Source organism: Chelonoidis abingdonii, chromosome 8 (assembly GCF_003597395.2).
Source record: "Chelonoidis abingdonii isolate Lonesome George chromosome 8, CheloAbing_2.0, whole genome shotgun sequence".
Classification (NCBI taxonomy): domain Eukaryota; kingdom Metazoa; phylum Chordata; order Testudines; family Testudinidae; genus Chelonoidis; species Chelonoidis abingdonii.
Window position 1 is genome coordinate 57,245,817 of NC_133776.1, and position 22,701 is coordinate 57,268,517.

General features: G+C 43.9%; 2 protein-coding genes across 6 annotated transcripts in view; one reads left to right on the top strand and one right to left on the bottom strand.

Annotated features, from left to right (window-relative positions):
• The window catches only part of SEPTIN2 (septin 2), a 61,083-nt gene extending 46,135 nt beyond the window's left edge, over positions 1-14,948 (bottom strand). For 2 of the 4 annotated variants that reach the window (XM_075068647.1, XM_075068646.1), the window contains exons 1-3: positions 14,731-14,869; positions 7,771-7,800; positions 5,566-5,686 (exon numbers count right to left, since the gene is read on the bottom strand). In XM_075068647.1, coding sequence (XP_074924748.1) covers positions 5,566-5,686; positions 7,771-7,779 — 130 coding nt within the window. In that variant the 5' untranslated portion in view covers positions 7,780-7,800; positions 14,731-14,869. Of the gene's footprint in view, positions 1-5,565; positions 5,687-7,770; positions 7,801-14,730 lie in introns of all 4 variants that reach the window. The other 2 variants (XM_075068645.1, XM_075068644.1) reach the window with 2 other exon arrangements.
• Positions 14,949-15,005: 57 nt separating this feature from the next.
• The window catches only part of HDLBP (high density lipoprotein binding protein), a 95,426-nt gene continuing 87,730 nt past the window's right edge, over positions 15,006-22,701 (top strand). For both annotated transcript variants that reach the window (XM_032781463.2, XM_032781465.2), the window contains exon 1: positions 15,006-15,147. The gene's annotated coding sequence lies outside the window, so the exon portion shown is untranslated. The remainder of the gene's footprint in view (positions 15,148-22,701) is intronic.

The window sequence follows — 22,701 nt, forward strand, 5'->3', positions numbered from 1 at the left end:
ATTAAAAACTATAACAAAATGAAAACCCAACCAGCTAAATAGTTGGTCAAATATTTTAGAAAAATGGCCATTTTTCAAACTGAAAAATTACCATCAGTTCCTATAGTCAACTGATTCAGGAGTGGAGCGTGCCGGCTGAACAGTGTCACTGCAACACGAAAGCCAAGATTTTTATTGATGGAGTTTGCCAGTGCTTTACACTGGGCTAAGCTCCACACCAAAATAAATCAGTTTTCCTTATCTACTTTAAAAGTTTGAGTAAGTGCAGCTACATTGGCTACTGACCACCAATTAATGAATTTGGGGCTAATCCCAAGCCTAGACAAGGCCACAGTTTAGCGCTGGAAACCTTAAATTGGTCAATTAACACAACCTTTCTTTTGGTTTAACATGGCCAAGCAGCCAGGACAATATAAAATGTCAGCTTGTATTTTCATGTATCAGCCAATTTGTCTACACCTGGATAATTTGGACAGCAATAATGGAAGCTGTCACTGAAATGGGGAAAATTATGGTCAGAACCATTTCAGCATACACAGCTTTTAAGAAAATTTATCCCATCCCAGTTTCCTGAAAAGGAAGAAATTTGACTTTAAATAATAAGATTATAGGTCAAAATAAAGACATTAAATATGATCCACAACCGAAGGAAAAGTTAAATGACTATCCTGTTTACCTATACATATCTGAACAGAAGATAGACACATTCAGGCCAAACTGCTGAAATAATCAGAATTTTGAGCACCGTATATACTCGTTCATAAGCTGAATATTTTTGGTAAAAAAAAAAAATGAAGCATCAAAGAGCAGGGGTCAGCTTATAAACAAGTCTACACCAAAATTTGATGATTTTAAACTCTGTAGAATCATTGAATTGAATATCTAATACATTGTAGTTTTGTTTACCTAGAGCATCTGCAGGCATGGAGCCCCTCAGCTCCCTGTGGCCGCGGTTCGCTGTTCCCAGCCAATGGCAGCTGTGGGAAGTGCCACTTCCTGCAGCTCCCATAGGCAGGGAATGGCGAACCGCAGCCACAGGGAGCTGAGGGGCTCCATGCCTGCAGATGCTCCAAGTAAACGAATCGTCCCACCAGCAGCTTACCCTAACAGGCTGGGAGGCAAAGTTTGTTGACCCATTTACTGATGTCAATACTGTAGCCTTTTAAAGTTGCAAAGCCTTTATTTAGTGGCCTAGATTGGCTTGAAAGGAATACTAAAAGAGCCGTACCACAAATCTCCATGACATCTGATCCATGCATTTCACAAAATGCTATGCCTTATAAGCCAATCAGAAAAATACAATGAATGATAGTACTATAGCACTGGTGTCAGTCCACTACTGTGTAATTTGATCTCTTCATGCATTTCTACCATTGGACTGCATAAGTCTCGAGCCAATATGAAAATATAACATGCAGAATCGATGGAATCTCTAATAAAATTGAAATAGCCTGTTATCCCTACAGACATGCCAGTCTACAGGGCTGCTTTGAAATAAACAAAGAAGAATAATTTGACAGTGATAAAGCAGGTGACATTCCTATATAAAGTCCTACAAAATCTATAACTACTATAATAATAATCTATTTTCACGCTAGTATTAAAAATGAACGGTGAAATCAAAAGAGAAAGGTCTTCTTATCATGCAGCGCTCAAACTTAAAGTTGTTGAATATACAGAAGCAAACGATAATTGCGCCACTGCTCATGAATTCTGTATCAATGAGAAGCAAGTAAGAGAATGGTGGGGGGGGCGTGGAAAACACACACACTAAAAGACATGCCAAGAAGCAAGAAAAAAAAAAAATGTCCAATGAGGTATGCTTCATTTCCTGAGCTAGAGAAAGATTTCAATAATTGGATTGAATGTTGACAAAAAGGGTACATTATCACTAGAACTGGAATTCATCTGCATGCTCTGCAAATGTCAAAAGACGACAAATACAAGTCAGTAAAGCCATCAGTGTTTGTCGCATCAGCGGGTTGGTGTACTCGCTTCATGAACAGTCATGGTCTCTGTCTTCTTCAGCGAACAAAGATAGTGCTAAAGCTGCCTAGAGATCTGGAAGAAAAAAAATCGAATCTCTCTGAAGGTTTATTATAAAATATCAAAAGGAATACGCATTTGAACTGTCATAAATAGGAAATATGGACAAAACACCAATGACGTTCGATCTCCCGAGCAACAAAACAGTAACCACTGTTGGTGAAAAAACAGTTTTAATTAAACCACTGGCCATGGGGAAAAAAATCCATTTTACAGAGGTTTTAGCATGTTTGGCAAATGGATCAAAGCTCCCTCCTGTTATTTTTAACAGGAAAATCTTGCCTAAAAACATGAAATTTCCTGCTGGTGTCATCGTATGTGCACACGAAAAGGGACAGATGGATGAAAGTGGGACTATTAAATGGCTGGAAAAAGTGTGGCATAAGGGACCAGGAACACTTTCCAAGAAACCTGCTATGGTCATCTGGGACATGTTCAGGGCACACAAGATGGATGAGGTGAAAAATTTGGCCAAAAATATGTAAACTACTTTGGCTGTAATACCTGGAGGCTTAACTTCAGTTCTACAACTGCTTGATGTCTGCCTGAATGAACCCTCTAAAGACAGGCTACGCAAAATGTGGTCTGAATGGATGTGCTCAGGCGTGGCGAAGTTGATAAAAGGCGGGAATCTTATGAAGCCCGAAATCAATCTGGTCGCCCAATGGATCAAGGACGCGTGGGTGTCCATTCCCTCGGAAATGGTAAAAAATCATTTAGGAAATGCTGTATCAGCAATGGGTCAGAAGATGACGCCATATTTGATGACAGCAGAGGCTAATGATGAGAAGGAATCCGAATCTGAAGACAACACTGCCGACATCTATAATGACAATGCAGGTGCAGCTGTGACTGAAGCAGAGTTTAATGAACTGTTTGGTGAATCAGAGACTGATTCAGACTTTGAAGGATTTTAAGATTTTTTAAAGTCCATATTGTTCTAAGTTACTTGTTTTAAATATTAATTTACTGGTTATAAATATTGACTGTAATTTTGAAGGTGAATACATATTTATTCAGCTATTATAACAGGTTTTTTGTTAGATTGTATTAAAATAATTCTAGCAAAACTTTGAGCGTTTCTTGTGATGCTAGCTTATAAAATATAGCAGGGGTTAGAAACCTTTGGCTCCTGGCCCCTCAGGATAAGACACTGGCGGGTCAGGACGTTCTGTTTACTTGGAGTGTCTGCAGGCACGAAGCCCCTCAGCTCCCAGTGTCCGCGGTTTGCCTTTCCCAGCGAATGGGAGCTGTGGGAAGCGGCTTACCCTGACGGGCCGGGAGCCAAAGTTTGCCAACCCCTGAAATATAGGGTCAGTTTATGAAAGGGTCTTACAGCTTTTGCTATTTTTACCTAACCATCTTGGGGGGCGGGGGGGAGTAGCTTATAAATGAACGGGCTAATGAACAAGTATATACACGGTAATTTTTTTAACTCATCTACTGCCCCTATAGTTTAGCAAAGGATCATCCAAACTCTCCTAATACAATGCATTTTTGTTGATTTCTCTAATTTTTCTCCTCAAATATCTATTTATACCTTTAAAACTATTGGCAGACAGGTAACAGTTAGCAATGCTATACCACACAGAAACTTTCAAATAAGTGTTTTCTCTTCTACTACTAATGTTGTCTTTTTTCCATTTGGCATACATGAATTTGTTTTTGAATGGAGCAGACACTGAGTTGTTTTGTTTAATAATTTATACATGGTTCTATGCCAAAGCCATTTTACATAGTTGTATTTTCAGCTGATGTCACAGAGTTCTGGGAATTAAGTTTATCTGCAGCAGAGAAAATGTGTTTATAGTTCTCTTAATTGTTTACATTTTTTGGATTACTGAATAGTAGACTTCAAAAAGGTTAAAAAAAAACCTTAATTTGAGAATTAGGGGGTTTCTTAGCAGATAAAGCTTTAGAAAGTAAACTGACATTTTATATAAAAGCTGTTTATATGTATCCTGTAAAGATTTTATCCAAAACAAAGCCAACAGAGCCGATGAAAACCCTAACAGGCAAGGAATGGACTTTCAATACACAGTATAACTGATTTAAAGTGATTTTTTTTTTTTAAATTCTCACCTTTGGTGAGGCAAGCAGGCTCTCATGAATTTTAATAAAATATGTGAAAAGCAAAGCTTGCCTAGCATTCAACAGTAATCTACAAAAACAGGACAGAAGTAATGCTGTGGATGCTCTGCTGGTAGACAACAAGGAAATAATTATAGGTTCCAGAAGGTCTTTTATAAGTCTTGAACTCTAGAATGATTACATCTCAGGTGGTACATAAACAACCACTAATGGTTCTACCACCAAATAGTTCCATGACTCACAAGCCAACTCCTGCAGACGCAATTAACAAAAGGGAGTTTTTATTACTAGTAACTATGTGTGAAAGATGTAACCCAGCTTTGTTTTCAGATCTGGGATTAGGCTGCTGGGCTAGTAGGTTTTTTACCACAATTTGACTGGTAGTTTAGAATAGATGGATAGAATCCTGAAATGTCACTTTTCAGTAAAAACATATGTTATGGTTTAGAACTAGTATGCTTAAAATCCAGAAATTCAGAAGTTATGGTTTCTACAATAACAGGGATACATAAGCGTAATATGTCTGAGTTAACCTTGGGAGCCTGGTGGGGAGTAAAGAGACAGTTTGAGGACTGCTGAATTGCAGAGCCACATGAGGTGGTCAGTTTGGCATGAAAGAGTTTCTAGGGTTTCTTTTGACCTCTTCTGCTATTCCTGATGTACCACTAAAGTGATCTATCTCAATTTAATGGCCTGTCAAGTTTCCATTTAAATGTACTTAAAAAAATAATCAATTGTACCGTTAATCATTTTATGCCTACAGACATTTTTTTCCAAGTGAAACTGTATCAGCTCCCATACACTGCTGGGCATGCACAATACAATTACAACAGTTAATGGAACACTAAATGTGCAAAGATGGAATTTTAAACATTTAAAACTTGAAAATCACTATGCATGAAGAAAGTTGGTGTAGTCACTACTACTTACTGACTGGCCACATGCTGAGTTTCATAGTCCACCCATTTTTACATTATCTGAGCACAATCAATGGTTCAAATAGGGATATGTGGGGAAAAAAAGTTTCCCCAACTCAAAAAAAACAAAAACAAAACAGCAAATAAGACCTCCCTCAAACTTTTTTTTAAAACTCACTTAAGCACAGAAAGCTTAAGTCCCAAAGGACAAAACAGGAGGAAGTAATAAGTACAAAAGGTGTGAGAAGACCTTCTCAGTCTTATCTACAGCATTAGCTACCACACACATTAAAGTTTGGCTGTATTGCTACTTATGTGGAACAGCTAGCTCATTAACACATTAAAGATGATAATTAAATTCAAGTATACTTCAAAACTATTCAACTATACAGGACAGAACTGATGGATACTATATAAAGACTTCCTTCATACGGGAAGTTACATTGCATTCAATCTAATCCACAGTTTTCCAAATTCTAATTACAAGAGACTATAAAATATATTCTCTTACCAACCACCATGAGAGTGAACTCAAAGCCCTTTTTCACAGACTTCCGATGAACCTGGTTGGGAAGGTTTGCAAATCCAACATAGCCAGGAGTTTCTGGATTAGTAAATTGGGCAGGCGGTTGCTAAATAAAATAATCAGAAGATCATATATGCTATAGGTTGAAATAACTGAGGACAGTTCTGAAGCTTGTAATTACAAATTAGAGACAGAGCTGGAAAATCTTTGAAGTCTTCAGTCTTTGTTGCACACAGTGTTCTCTACAAAAGAGGCACTCAAATTTGAGTCACCTTGATTTAAAACAGAGGGAGCTGGCAGGAGTGTTCTCTGTAAAAGGCTCTTAGCTTTGGAACATACTCCCCAACCTTTGGTCTGACAGAACCCAAACCTGTTGGTCTGCATTACACATTGCAAGGCCTACTTTCTCCACTGAGGGTATGGCTACACTTGGAATTTCAAAGCGCTGCTGAGTGTGGTTGGAGCGACAGCGCTGGGAGAGAGCTCTCCCAGTGCTGCATGTAAACCACATCCTTTACGGGTGTAGCGTGCAGTGCTGGGAGCCACGCTCCTAGCGCTGCCACCCTGATTACACTGAGGCTTTACAGCGCTGTATCTTGCAGCGCTCAGGGGGGTGTTTTTTCACACCCTCAGGCTTTAGGGAATGGAAAGGATTCATGATTTGTTTTTGGTTGCGACTTCACTGCTGATTGTATTTGCATTGTTTTTCTAAATAACTGTCAAAGGTGCCTGCAATAAAATATAGGAATCTTTTTGTACATTACATTGTTGTAAATGTAGATACATAAATGATTGGCTGCACTTGCACAATGTAAACTAAAAAACATTTATATATCACAGTTTTCAATGACAAATTAGACAGCAACAGCTTTATTATGTCTATTTCATTTCATTTCTAAAAATAAATGGCAAGTTTTTCCTCCAAGAGTTTAAATGAAACTGAAAATTCATGGGATGTGTTTCTGTCACTAATACTACTATATAATGTGCAGAAATACACTACAGCTATGTTCATGCTACCTTAACGGTTAAACAATTTTGAAGACAATTTTACAACACAGAATAGATTAACTGCTAAGTGAAAGTTTTCGCAACTAGTGTAGTTTATTCCAACTATCCTTCCAGGAATTATAGTAAATTATATTCAAGATTACCCTCAGCAGACTATGGTTCTGTAACAATCATGCTAACTACTTTTAAAAATGCGTGGTGTTTAACACCATTTTAAAAGTGGTTGCGTGGATGGGACCTAGGCACACGCTAAGTCAAACTGCAACTTTTACATTTCTAGTCAGTTCTGACACATACAAATAAATAAAAAAAAACTTAAATTACCCGTGGCCTGATGATAATGTATTTGAAGTAGTATATTAAAGATCTTATAATAAAGCAATGAAATTGACTTAATAAAGATGTCCTTCTAACCCAAATTAATCTGTGATCAGTTCATCAGAAGGAAAACTCGGGGGTGCTCTGGAAAGGACTCAACTTTCATTTTCAATTTACAAACGTATAAGCACATCCAACATTAAAGAAAAACAGAAAAAGTTTTCAGACATATTGGTTATCCTCTCCAAACATACCACCCAAATACTTTACACTATTTATGTCATTGCCAATAGGTTAATATGGGCCATTCTGATTTCTATTTGTGACATAAAATGTGTGGAACAAGAAATTATCTGAATCTTATATGGTGACTGTTACATTAATATGATCTTTTGGTTTAAATTCTCTATTGTTGCTTTTATAATCTTGCTTAAAGGATCTGTCAATCCCCCAGCTTGCTTTAGGGGCAAAGCCAACTGAACTGGTGCTCATCCTTTTCCTGAATGTTGCTGACTGCAAATGGGTACACAGTGGCAGAAGAGAAGTTCAACTACAAAACTGTACAACTAGGGTAAAGGGTTTGCTCAAGTGAGGGACATTATTTCAGTGGAAAAAAGCTACATGGTTTCCCTTTATAACCTTCACAGGAAAACAACTTGCATAAATACAACATTTTGTATAATGTCACCTGTTACCAAATGGTTCAAAGTTTATTTTCATTCATTTCTAAATTTGAAATATTCCACATACTTGACTGCGGTCTCCACACTCTAAAAACTTTACATTCGTTGCACATAAAGGAATGGTTAATAAAAAACTATGCTTTTATCTTGTAATTAACCAAGATACAAATGTTCTTACCTTGGCCATCCTTATGGAAGGTCAGCCACTCTGTGAACAAAATGTTTTTTAGTTTATTACAAACAGGATAATATGAAGACCAAACACCTACTAAAACCACCACTGTGCAATCAAATTTCAATGGTCTCTTGACAGTGAACAAGACAGAGTTGTATGGATCACCCAGCTTCTGAACCACCCCAAATGATTTCCTGCCAAATACCAATATTTTTATCTTTACCTTTGTTATTAAAATCTCACTACATATTCAAAGACCAACACTGAATGCCTAACTCCAATTCTATTTACTTCATTGGAGGAAAAGTTAAGCCAACAGTGCATGCTTCTGAAAATTCCACTTAAACTATATGAAATAAAAAAAAAAAAAAAGCTTTTAAATCTGGAAAAATTGTAAAGTCTACACCTTTTACAAAAAACAACAGAAGAGTTCTGTGTAGCGCAAAAGCTGGTATCGTACACAAACAGAAGTTAGACTAGTAAAATATATTACCTCACCTACCTTTTTTCTCTAAAAGAAACTAATAAAAATACATGCCCAAATTAGAGTTTACAGGAAATTGCTTTTTCAGAATTCAAACAAAAAGCATACAGCTTTCTCTCTTCCCCCACACTTCTAAGTGTCCTGTAAATCATTAAAGGAAGAGATTCAACAACTTTGAAATGTGATAGGGTAGAAAAATTAGAGAAACTATCACCTCCTCCTCTCTAAGCGCAATATCTACAACAGTGATCTCCAAAGTGGGATGCATGCATCCCAGGGGGTGTGCAAGAGGATCCATGGGGGTGCATGGCAGGAGGAGTACTTTTTTTTTTTTTTGCTTCGGCAGTTTGGGCGAAAGTCTGAGCCTCTTTTTTTTGGCGCAGCAGGGGGTGCATGCTCAACACTTTTTTTACTGATAGGTGTGCGCGATCAAAAAAGTTTGGAGACCACTGGTCTACAACCTAATCCTACCATTCAAAATGCTGCTAAAATAGATCTTTTTACCTCATAGCTCTGCCCCCAGTTTCTTCTTTAGCTCCCCTTCATCCACCACACCAAAAACTAACTTCTTGTCCTTACTCAGGAAAGGTCTCCATAATTTATAGCCTACCCTACCAGGCTGAATCCCACCTTCACTATCACTGATGCCAACCTTGGTCACCCAGTTCTCTGCTTGTTCTCCAAGCACTTGCATTCCTTCTCCTATGCCACTGATTAAGAAGGGGGGGGGGGGGGGGGAAAAGCTTCCAATCAAAAACTGTAAACCACCACCTAATCTTCCTTCAAGTCCCTCAAAACTCATCTCTTCCATAATGTAGATCATAACAACAGCTAGACAGGTAGAGAACTGTGATGATCGCTACTGACTGCCTACAATATATCATCTTAACCAAGCTATAAACGAGAGGCTTTGACCCCTTGTGGTTACTAAATGTTTAATAGCAATTTTCACAAGATCAAGAGGTGTTAACTACAACTCCTTAGCAAATATTCTATTTTGGTAATTTCAGGAAGCAGATGTATCCAAATTTGGTATCTGCCTAGCAAGAACAGTGCAAATTTACCTGCCACAGTTAGCTGTGCCTTCAGGACTGAATTATAGTTACACATTGTTTGTGTGTCTCATGTGTGAAGGAAATAGCCCGAGTAGCTTCAGTGTACGTCTACACCGCGCACCTTATAACGGTGCAGCCGTGCCGCTACAGCTGTGCCGTTATAAGGCAAACAGCATAGTCACTATTTATCACCAGAAGAGAGAGCTCTCCTGACAATAAAATAAAATACCAAGGGATGGTATCTTAAATCAACAGGAGAGTAGCTCACGCGGTGAAGCGCTGTCCACACCATGTGCAACAGATCATAGGCTGTGGGAAGCTGTGCCTCTCCAAACAGCCCAACCCACACTCTGCCTCCAGGTCAGGCCCCCTCCTGCAGTTCCCCCCAGCCCTCTGCCCTGGCTGCTGTGGCGCCCTGGGGCTGGGGGCCACTGCGGCCATGGCATATCAGGACTGGGGGCACTGTTGCTGCACCACCTAGCACACCGGGGCTGGGGGCCGCAGTGGAGGTGCAGATGGGAAGTGTGAGGGGTGGAGCCTCAGGTACAAGGGGAGGGGCTGAGGTCTAGGCTTCCACAATGGCCAGGTCACCGTCTGCTGATGATGCACACTGGCACTTTTTGTCATTAAAACTTTTGTTGTTCAGCAGGGATGCAGGGTTTCCACACCCCTGAGCAACAAAAGTTTTAACAATGAAAGTGCAGGGTGGACAAAGCCTCAGAAACAAAAGCTAGTGCAATATATGACAGTGTGTTTATTAGGTGGAGTTCCATGCTAGAATTATATAACATCAGTGCTCAGCGATCTATGGTCGATGATCAGTGGTCAATGATCAGTTTCCAAGTGGAATTCAAGGACCTAGTTTAAACCAATAAAGTCCTAAATTGTTTGAGATGTTAGTCAAGAGACTTCCACTCCTCAATCTACACTGCTGCTGCTAGGATCAGAGGGAGTGCTCAGCTGACAAACTCTTAGTAAGAGAGAGGACGTTATTAGCAGGGTGTTCTCAACTTTAGAAAATCTTCCCCCTGTTGGTCCAGGGACCATATTGGCTTTCCAGGCACACTGCAAAGTCCATCTTCCCACCCATGCAGTTTGGGAGGGCAGGCTGTGGGTTGGAGGAATTTTATTATGGCTGGCTGGTGGAATGGGGTATTTACATTTGCTGATGCATATTTGTATATTCATTGCTAAAGATAAGAATTCTGGAGATATTCATTGTGAAATTTAGATTGCAAACAGGTGCTTATTTTATAAATCTAAACAAAAAATGTTGAGAGTTACCATTATATCAACTGAACAAAAGGTAAATTAAAAGACCTCTCCCTAGTAGTAACTTTCTCTTTAAATACTGTACAAATAAGTCCAAGGGTACTGAATTACTTATGACAATGAATTACCTTCCATACAGATCTTCAAGAACTTCAAATATTAACTGATCAAATCTCAACACTTTTGTGAGTTGTTTCATTACCTCCACTGTACAGAGGAGGAAACTGAGGCAGAAAGAGGGCTGTTATTCACCCAGGATCACACTGCAAGTCCATGTCAAAGCTGGGATTTGAAACAAAAGCACCTTGAATTTTCTGTTGTAGTTATAGGATCACACTATTTTGTATTGGATACACTGTACTGTCCGGCCCAATTGATGCTTCTCTGGTGTAACCATCTATCCACTTAGGCTTCCTATTGGCCAGTGGTTCTCAACCAGGGGTACGCATATCCCTGGGAGTACGCAGAGGTCTTCCAATGAATACATCAACTCATCTAGATGTTTGCTTAGTTTTACAACAGACTACATAAAAAGCACTAGTGAAGTGAGTACAAACTAAAATTTCCTATGTTTTGTTTATAGTGTTCTATATGCTATACACTGAAATGTAAGTACAATATTTATATTCCAATTTATTTATTTTATAATTGTATGGTAAATGAGAAAGTAAGCAATTTTTCAGTAATAGTGTGAGGTGACACTTTTTTATGTCTGATTTTATAAGCAAGTAGTTTTTAAATGAGAAGTCACTTGGGGGTACATAAGACATACCAGACTTCTGAAAGGGGTTCTGTATTCTGGAAAGGTTGAGAACCACTGCTGTAAGCAACTAACATAGAAATCTTTCACAACAGAGAATACTGCATGAAAGATGTTTTAATACTGTGATTAAGTTCTCTCACGCATGCAGCAATACATGAATTCGTAAGCAGTTTCCAGTTTGACAGCATCCTAGATCTTCCCTTACAGCTGTTCTAAAGCCCTATGGAAGACATTATACATCTGTCTTGACTCTTGAATGATCAAAGAGGAGGTCTGAGCATAGCTTGAACTAGGTTAACAATAGATTGCTATTAAATTACATCTAAACCACTGTTAGATCTCATTTCAAATGCAGATGAAGATAAGTAACTTGCTTTTCTTACACTTTAGATTCGGTCTATAAAAATTTCACATATGGCATAGAAAACTCTAACTTACAGTTGCTCCATCTTCTTCTGCTTGGTGTAATGACCATTTTAGACTGCCAGGATCTTTGCTACCTTTTTAACCCTACTCTCTAGACACCTCTACTTTCCATCCCTATAGTCATCAGTCTCCAGCTGTAGCTCTCTATATTCTTTCCTTTGCTCCATCTCTGAGGCCTGGTCTACACTACGTGTTTAAACTGAATTTAGCAGTGTTAAACCGATCTAACCCTGCACCCGTTCACACAACGAGGCCCTTTATATCTATATAAAGGGCTCTTTAAACCAGTTTCTGTACTCCTCCCAGACGAGAGGAGTAGCGCTGAAACTGGTATTATCATATCGGATTAGGGTTAGTGTGGCCACAAATCGACAGTATTGGCCTCCAGGCGATATCCCACAGTGCACCATTGTGACCGCTGTGGACAGTAATCTGAATTCGGATGCACTGGCCAGGTAGACAGGAAAAGCCGTGCGAACTTTTGAATTTCATTTCCTGTTTGCCCAGCGGGGAGCTCTGTTCAGCACGGGTGGCAATGCAGTCCCAAATCCAAAGGGTCGCATGATCGTAGGAGTCTGTCTGTGTATGGAGACATCTGTTCTCTCGAGTCGTTACAGAGTGAAAGACAAGCATTTGAAAATTCAGGTATGACAGAAAGAGGCACAGCAAGACTCAGCACAGTGCTGCGTGAGTAACGAAAGTCAGAATACAAATGGCGCTAGGGGGGAGGGGAGGGAGGGTAGTGGTACTGGGTACTCCAGCTATTCCAGTCCCTTGCAGTCTCGAAAAGCAATTTCATTCTTGGTTTGTGCTCCAATGCCTGAAGGATCAAAAACATTGTCCGGGGTAGTTGGGGTATATCTGGTCCATTTATCGTCCCCCTCCGTCATGAAAGAAAGGGAAAATCGTTTCTTGCCATTTTCAATGTCACGATATGTCTACTGCATGCTGCTGAGTAGACGCGAGTGCTCGGCGCTGAACAGCAGCATTCCCTCCCCTTCTTTTTCCTGTGGCGACAGTACAAAATGGTGGTAAAACCTCATTCCATACCAAATGCTCCTGGCTGGCCGTTGTGGGTGTGCTGGGCGTGCTGGGTAAAATGACGAAGCCTGTGCACTCCGGGATGGTTACAGAACGCTGGTAACCGTTCATATAGTCACACTGGAGTCTGAAGCTCTTATCAGCCCCTCTCTTTCATGTCTAAGAAAGATTCTGTACTGTCTGGACTTCATAGCAGTGGAGGCTTCCTCTCCTCATTTTATCTCTTAAAAATCATGTTCTTATTCATGCACTTTTATTACTTCATCACAACAAATGGGGGGAATGCATTGGTACCCAGAGGTTGGGGTAGAGGGAAGAACAGGTGTGGTGGTTGCAGGGGACCCTAGAATGGCATGCAGCTCATTATTCTGTGGGACTCTGGGGCTTTGCTCTCTTAGTAGTTGCCCATATTCTAGGCAGGACTGACTCATTTTAGACAAAACATAAGAGGGAAGACCTGGGAGTCATTCCATTTTTGTCCATGTGTCCTGGCCGCTCAGTGAGGCCAGCAGGAGCACCCATGACGCAGCAACGGGGTACAAAATGATTTGATAACTCATCTCATCGCAATTTACAATGGCAGACGGGCAATACGGATGGTAACTGTCTCAGCTCCTTCAAAGGCAAATGAATGCTGCTGTTAGCAGTGCAGTACGCCTTGTCAGCAGCATCCGTCACATAATGAAAGCGACAAAGGCAAAACAGCAAACATTGTTGCCTGCTATGGCGTCTGCGCGGCAATCCAGGGAAAAGGGGTGAATCATTGTCTGCCGTTGCTTTCACGGAGGAAGGAATGAGTGACGACATTTACCCAGATCACCCCGACACTGTTTTTGCACCATCATGCATTGGGTCTAACCGAATTACATGGGCGGGGGAGATCTGGAACTTGGAATGCTACCCCAGTGCAACGCTCCAGAAATCGACGCTAGCCTCGGTACATGGACTCACACCACCGAATTAATGTGCTTAGTGCGGCTGTGTGCTCTCGACTTTATACAATCTGTTTTACAAAACTGGTTTCTGTAAAATCAGAATAATCCCGTAGCGTAGACATACCCTGACACCAAATCCTAGTCCCACCTGGTTCACAACCCTCACTTCAACAGCCCAGTAAATTCCACTCCTAACAGCCTGTGAACCTGCCCAGAACTGCCACTGGACCTGAACTTCGCTCTTCAGCTAGAGTTTGTGCACGTCTGTTAATTCCACAATACAATAAGAACTAAAGTAATTTACACTGTAAAGGCTAAGCTGTTAACGCTTGCACTTAATTGTTAATGCGTAAACTTGTGTGTGTAAAGCTGTACACTGTAACTTTGCAGAAAGTGAAAATTCACAGTGGTGTAACTGAAACACATTCTTCTTCCGAACTACCTTTCGCAGGGATACGTTTACATAGCTACAGCTACGGCCAGAAAGCCACAAGGCTTCTCCAAAGCTGGAGGGGTGTGTGTGTGTTATGTGCACAGTATTTCAAAAGCGCGTTAGCCTTCAATTTTGAAACGCTAGGAGAAAAAAAAAACCATCCTCCCCTCCCGCACAGCCATCTCCCCTCCCGCTCGCACACCGGAGAGGGTGGTATCAAGCAACGGCGAAGCCGGCCACCTTCTGAACGCAGAAGGGACGAGAGAGCCCTCCGACGATCCCCGGCACTGCGTCTCCGCAGCCCTGAGAGACATTAGGCCGGGGGTACCCGACAGCTAGGGAGTGCGGAGCCCGCCCCCAGCCACGGGGATTCTCGCCCCGCAGCACCGCCAGGCAGCGGCCCTGGACACTGTGGGGCCCAGCTCCGCGGAAGCTGCGAGCCGGGGATGGGGGAAAGGCGAAGAAACGCGCCCCTGTCTAGCTCCGGAGCCCAGACTCCTCACCCTGGAGTTCTCCTCCCCTGGCGAGCCAGGGGCCGCCGCCGCGCCCCTCACCTGCCGGCTTCGGCTGTGCAGAGAGACTGCGGAACCAAGCTCCTCGAACCGTCCCTCGGGCTCGCGTACTCGCTACGACGCGCTCTCCGCTCAGGCTCGCTTGTTACAGTCGCGCGCGCCTTCGCAGACCCCACCCCAAGGGCGGAGCCAGGACTGACAGCGCGAAGTGACACAAGCACGAGCGGCTGATTTAGGATAAATGCGCGCCTGCGCGCCTCAAGAGCCCTAAAAGCGCATGCGCTTAACTAACTGCGCGGACCAACGCGCCTCTCCTGTGGTGATTTGACAGGACAAAGGTGCGTGGGGGAGGGGCCACCCTTATGCTGGCAGGTCACGCACATCTCTCTCCTTTACCAAGATGGCGGCCGGCCCTTCGGCCTCGTACCCAGCATAGGCTTCGCTGTAGGCCTATTAGAGGTAATGCTAATCTCCGCTCACACTCGCTATGGCAGCGCGATAAAATGGGGGGTCAGGGACGCATCAGGTAAGAGGGGCCGGACAGCTGAACCCGAACCCCCACCCCGGGGGGGCTGGGAGGACTCTGCTGCCTCTAACAAGCTGACGGCAGCAGAGAGACGGGATGGAGCCCACAATATCTAGCCAGCGCTCAGCTTCGCTCTGTGGTTTGTGCCTTTTCTATTGGTGCTGGTGGGCCACGTGCTAGTGGGCTCCCATCGCCCCCCGTTACCATAGAGCGCGGCGGAGGGAGAGGCAGCCGCCTTCCGCTGCGGGCTGGGGGCGGGACTACGTGCTTGCTCAAGAGAGGGGCGTATGCAACTACCGCTGCGGGGGTGCCACTGTCCGCCCCCCCTCCCCAGCAATGGGTGCAGAGTGGATGCTGTCTTATCCCTGCCCCCGGCTTTTAACCGGGTGGCAGCTTCACCCTCTCCCCGTAGATCAGTGGCAGGGGGAGTGTTGCCAGCTCCAAGTATTTAAAATGAGTCATGCCCTGGTTCCCCCACACCGCCAAATTCATGAAATTGTAAATGTATATGGGGTGATTTTTATTTGCCATCGGGTTTGTGTAGATTTTGTTGCTGCTCTCAAAAACCATAAGCTAAAATGAAACTTTAAAAAGCTGATATTCTGATGTAGTTCCACACTTAGGGTTTAAGGTTATTTCTGTAGAGGGAGATTAGGCACGAATTGGGGTGAGGAGACAGTGTTCTGTCATTTAACTTTGTGGTGGCTCTGCTCCCAGCTCCACTGGGCCTGCCTTTGCATTCCCTTGGACAATTATTGCACTGGGGCTTGGAGTTTAACTTCTCCCATCCACTGCAGCAATGACAGTCTTAGAGATTCTCTAAGTTTGCTAGCCCCCAGCACCTAGCTGCAGGATAAGCTTCCCCCAAGATGTCCTGCCCCTGTCCCTCTCTAGTTTTGAGGGAATCAGACCTGACAAGGGTAGTTCAATCTCCTTGCTGCTGAAACAGCAACAAGGAAACTTGTGCTAGGGGCTTTAGTAATATTAACACCTGTCCCTTGGGAACAGGGGCTAGACCTCCAACTCACTGCATTTATTATTTAGTGCTTGGGTATAGAATCATAGAATATCGGGGACCTCAGGAGGTCAAATAGTCCAACCCCCTGCTCAAAGCAGGACCAATTCCCAACTAAATCATACCAGCCAGGGCTTTGTCAAGCCTGACCTTAAAAACCTCTAAGGATGGCGATTCCACCACCTTCCTAGATAACCCATTCCAGTGCTTCTACACCCTCCTAGTGAAAAAGTTTTTTTTTAATATCCAACCTAAACCTCCCCCACTGCAATGTGAGATCATTACTCCTTGTTCTGTCATCAGGTACCACTGAGAACAGTCTAAGATCCATCTCTTTGAAACGCCCCTATCAGGTTAGTTGAAAAGCGCTATCAATAGCCTCCCTCATTTTCTTCTCTTCTGCCACTAAACATCCATTCCTTAAGCCTCTTCATCAAGTCTAGTGCGCACAGCTCCTAATCTTTTTGTTGCCGCTCCGTGGATCTTTTCCAATTTTCACATCCTCCTTGTAGTGTGGGGCGAAACTGGACACACTACTACCAAATGAAGGGCTTCAAATGCCGAACGAGGGGATGATCACGTCTCAATCTGCTGGATGTCTCACTAATACACCAAAATGCTGTTAGCTCTTCTGGAACAAGGGCACACTGTCGCATTCATATCAGCTTCTGCTCCACTGTATGCTAAGGTCTTTCTGCAGAACTGCGTGCCTAGCACAATCAGTCGCAGTCATGTAGTAGTGCTGGAATTCTTATCCTAGTGGAGGACTCTGCTTGTCCTTGGTTGACTTCATACAGGTTATCATTAGTGGCCAATCTGCTAGTTTTGGTTGGGTCCTCTAGTATACGCTATTACTCCTACCTCACAGTGTATCTACCAAACTCTCCTGTTTAGTGGTCATCTGCCAACTTGATTGAGAGTGCAGTCCGCTCATGTCAGTCATTGAACAAAACTGGGTCCCAGGACCAACCCTTGGGGCATCTGCTTGATACAAAGTGCAACTAGACATGGAGCTATTGATCGTAGCTGTTGACCTAATGATCTAGCTAAGCTTTCTATCTACATTATAGTACAGGGGTTGGCAACTTTTCAGCAGTGCTGTGTCGAGTCTTCATTTTTTCACTCTGATGTTAAGGTTTCATGGCCATAAATACATTTTGTAACATTTTTCAGCAAGGTATAGTAAGAAAAAATATTGCAATGCAAAGCCCTGACTTGTATCATCATCAAACAAGCAGCGCATCACACAACAGGTAGCTACTGACAAAAGAATGGTCTCTTTCTATAACTCTATAATATCAAACTAAACTACGATATGTAAAGTAATACGATTTTAAAATGTTTAAGAAGCTTATATAAAATTAAAATGGCAGAGCCTGGGACAGGTGGCCAGGACCCGGGCAGTGTGAGTGCCACTGAAAATCAGCTTGTGGCCGCTTCTGCCATAAGACCAGGTTGCCTTCCTGTGTATATGTCCAATTATCCACCATACTTTCTTTAACTTGCCAGCAAGAATACTGTGGGAGCTGTATAGAAGCTTTGCTACATCAAGAAAACACTGATCCACGCTGCTTTCCCTCATCACACAGAGAAGTTAATTATATGGAGGCAGTTAGGTTAGTCAGGCCATACTTGTCCTTGGTGAATCCATGCTGACTGTATTCCCTGATAATCACTTTCTCTCCCTCTAAGTGTTCCGAACTGATTCTTGAGGATTGCTCCATACTTTTATCAGGGACTGAGGTGGGCTGTCTGACCATGTAGTTCCCCGGATCTCCTCTTCCGTTTTAAAGATGGGACATTACATTAGTTTTTCCAGTCAATCGGAGACCTCCACCAAGCTCCTATGAGTTTTTCAAAGAGATCAATGGCAATGGCTCTGCAACATTCCGCAACTCTTATGACTCGTCAGCTGCAGTGCATCCAGCCCATGGTTTGTGCTCATACCAGCTTTTTAAATAGTTTTCTGAACAACTTCTTTCTTCATGAGGGTGGTCACCTCTCCCCATGCTGTCAGCATCTGGGAGCTCAACCTTGTTTGCGAAGACAGAGGAAAAAAGATTGAGTACTTTAGCTTTTTCCACATCTCTGTCACTGGTTTTGCTCTCATCGTAAGGGGCCCACACTTTCCTTGACTTTCTTCTTGTTTACTAACATATTGAGGAAGACCTTTTGTTATCTAACATCTCTTGCTGGCTGCATCTCAAAGGGTGATTTGGCCTTCCTGATTTCTCTCCTGCATGCCTGAGCCATATTTTTATACTCCTCCCTGGTCATTTGTCCAATCTTCCACTTCTTGTAAGCTTCTTTTTTGTGTTTAAGATCAGCAAGGATTTCACTGTTAAGCCAAGCTGCTCGCCTGCCATATTTACAATTCTTTCTACACATCAGGATGGTTTGTTTCTGTAACCTCAATAAGGATTCTTTAAAATACAGCCAGCTCTCCTGGACACCTTTGCCCCTCATGTTGTTCTCCCAGGGGATCCCGCCCGTCAGTTCCCTGAGGGAGTCAAAGCCTGCTTTTCTGAAGTCCAGAGTCTGTATTCTACTGCTCTCCTTTCTTCCTGGTGTCAGGATCCTGAACTCTACCATCTCATGGTCACTGCCTCCCAGGTTCCCATCCACTTTTGCTTCCCCTACTAATTTTTCCCTGTTTGTGAGCAGCAGGTCAAGAAGAGCTCTACCCCTAGTTGGTTCCTCCAGCACTTGTACCAGGAAATTGTCCCCTACACTTTCCAAAAACTTCCTGAATTGTCTGTGCACTGCTGTATTCCTCTCCCAGCAGATATCAGGGTGATTGAAGTCTCCCATGAGAACCAGGGCCTGCGATCTAGTAACTTCCATTAGTTGCTAGAAGAAAGCCTCGTCCACCTCATCCCCTTGGTCTGGTGGTCTATAGCAGACTCCCACCACGACATCACTCTTGTTGCTCAAACTTCTAAACTTAATCCAGAGACTCTCAGGTTTTACCGGAGCTCTGAGCAGTCATACTGCTCTCTTACATGCAGTGCAACTCCCCCACCTTTTCTGCCCTGCCAGTCCTTCCTGAACAGTTTATATCAGGGATCTCACTCAAATGACCACGAGGGCCATATGAGGACTAGTGCATTGAACTGAGGGCCACATCACTGACACCCCCCTCGCTGCCTCTGGTCCCGCCCCTGCCCCACCTCTTTCCATCCCTTCCCTGCTCCAATCCAACCCCTTCCCCAAAGTCCCCACCCCAACACTGCTCCCAGGGGGTAGAGGTGGTGTGGCAAGGGGCTCAGGGCAGGGCATTGGCTGGGGTGCAAGAGGATGAGGGGTGCGACAGGTGACTCAGTGCAGGAGGAGTGCGGGATGCAGCAGGGGGCTTAGGGCAGGGATTTGGGGTGCAGGAGGGGTGTGGGATGTGGCAGGGGGCTCAGGGCAGGGGATTGGGAATCTGACAGGGGGCAGGCTGTAGCCCGGCGCCGCTTACCTACAGTGGCTCCGGGGTGGCAGTGGTGCACACTGGGGCCAGGGCAGGCAGGCCCCTGCCTGCCCCGGCCCCATACTGCTTCATTCCGGGAAGCAGCTGGAACCGTGTCCCTGCAGCCCGAGGGGGAGGGGCTCAGGGTTCTGTGCACGCGTTGCTCTTGCTGCTCCTCTAGATACCTCCCACGAAGCTCCCATTGGCCACGGTTCCCTGTTCCTGGCTAATGGGAGCTGCGGGAGGTGATGCCTGGAAGGACGCAATGCAGGAGCCTTCAGCCTCCTTCCTCCCTTCCCCCCCCGGCCTGAAGGGACGTGCTGCCAGCCGCTTCAGACGGTAGCGCGGGGTTCGCAATGCCACAGGGGGCAATCCCGCGGGTAGGCAGAGGGGCGGGGGGGAAGACGCGAGTTGCTTGGCGGGCCACACGCAAGAGCCCTGCGGGCTGCATGGGGCCGACGGGCCACATGCTTGAGACCCTGGTTTATATCCATCCATGACAGTACTCCAGTCATGTGAGTTATCCCACCAAGATTCTGTTATTCCAATCACATCATCATTCCTTGACTGTGCCAGGAATTCCAGTTCTCCTTGCTTGTTTCCCAGGCTTCATGCATTTGTATATAGGCACTTTAGATAATTCGCTGATCGTTCCGCTTTCTCAGTATGAGACAGGAGTCCTCCCCTCTTGCATTCTCGTGCTTCCTCCCAGTATCCCATTTCCCCACCTTTAGTCTCCTTCCCCCAGTGAACCTAGTTTAAAGCCCTCCTCACTAGGTTAGCCAGCCTTCTTGTGAAGATGCTCTTCCCTCTCTTCGTTAGGTGGACTGCGTCTCTGCCTAGCACTCTTTCTTCTTGAAACACCATCCCATGGTCAAAGAATTCAAAGCCTTCTCTCCAACACCACCTGCGTATCCATTCGTTGACTTCCACTATTTGACAGTCTCTCCCGGGGCCTTTTCCTTCTACAGGGAGAATGGAAGAGAACACGACTTGCGCCTCAAACTCCTTTATCCTTCTTCCCAGAGCCACATAGTCTGCAGTGATCTGGTCAAGGTCATTCTTGGCAGTATCATTGGTGCCCACGTGAAGAAGCAGGAAGGCTTGATGAGTCTCAGCAGTCTCTCTGTCACATTGTGAATCCTTGCTCCTGGCAAGCAGCAGACTTCTCAGTTTTCCCGGTTGGGGCGACAGATGACTCAGTCCCCCTGAGGAGGGAGTCCCTGACCACCACCACCCTCCTCCTTCTCTTGGGAGTGGTGGTCGTGGAACCCCCATCCCTAGGACAGTGCATCTCATGCCTTCCAATCGGCGGAGTCTCCTTTTGCTCCCTTCCCTCAGATGTATCATCTAGTCCACTATCCGCATTAGTACCTGTGGAGAGAACATGAAAACAGTTGCTCCCCTGTATCTCCATTGCTGGTACATGGATGCTCCTCTTTCTTCTTCTGGAGGTCACATGCTGCCAAATTTCTTCACCATCTCTCTTCTCCGCTGCACAGCCTACTCCGATTCTTCAGAATGTTGTGCCCGTAGAAGCATATTCTGACATCTGTCCAGGAAATCTTCATTATCTCTTATGCAACACTGAGTTAATACTTGCAATACATACACTGTAGCCAGAGGTTAAAGACACATTCTAAGTCCCCAGGGGTTTATACTATGAGCAACTCAACATGCTTGATTGATGCTGTACATGTTAGGTTGCTTCTCGTGGGTTTTATTACTTAAGTTTTAGTAAGTTGGGTGAAGATCTTATGCTACTAAACTTCTGATTCGGGGTTAGATTTATCATTTCCATTACTGTTGTCTGGAGGCACATCTGCCATCTGCTCCACAATCTCCCACCCTCATACAAGAGCCCTATGATCTACACAGATCATTTAGCACTTTCCGGCACATGCTTATCTAATCCAGAAGCTATTCACATAAAACAATTTTTTAAAACGGTTTTACATCTTTGTTAAAAGAAGGCTCGTGAAGGAGAAAGAGCTCAGGAACAGGCTTTCTGAGTTGGAAAATGAAGAAGGGGCACAGCAGGCAGTAACAGAAAGTGGGAGGGCAAGGAAGATGAGAAGGGCAACTAGTCCTACGAGAAGAGGGAAATAGTCAGTGAAGATAGGCAGAGGTGGGAGCCACTGGAGGATAGAGACTGACTCTCAGAAGATTGCAAGAAAGAACAGAAGACCAGAGGACTTGCAGTCAGAAAGAACACCAGTACCCGGACAAAGTGGATCTACGTGATTGGTGACTCCCTACTAAGGACAGGCTTGGCGCCAGAGCTGATCCAGAGAACAGAAGGGTGTGCTGTCTGCAAGGAGCTAAGATGTGGGATATGGACCTGAGACTGAAGAATATACTAATGGGAGCAGGAAATAATTCACTCATTGACCTTTGCATGGGAACAAATGATACTGCTAGATTCTCACTAGAATGCATCTGTGGAGATGGTGCCAGTCTGGGGAACATGCTTAAAGAAGTGAAGGCTTAAATGATCTTCCATGGGATTCTGCCTGTCCCTAGAGGAGGAGAACAAAGGTGAGACAAGATTATGCTGATCAACAGATGGCTTGGGCAATGGAGGACTTCGGGATGTTCAACCATGGGGAGAATTCACGGACAGAGGACTGTTCTTATTGGATTGACTCCATCTGAATAGTGAGGGAAATAGACTTTGTGATGGAGGTTGGCACAGCTGATTAAAAGAGCTTTAAACTAGGCATTTGGGGGAGATACTCATGTAATCTCCATGCCTAATTTGAATACTGACCAGGAGGAAAAAATCAAGAAAGAGAATATTGCAATGGAGAAAGGAACAGCAGTGGCTAGGAGAATGGACATTGAAAGGAAAGATAGTGCCAATACCAATCAAGCCAGACTGCAATACTGTCAGTAGAAAGACTGTGTCATAAATAGATAGCTAAGGGTTAATGTTTCTTTTACCTGTAAAGGGTTAACAAAGGGAACCAAACACCTGACAAGAGGACCAATCAGGAAACCGGATTTTTTAAAAGCTTAAGG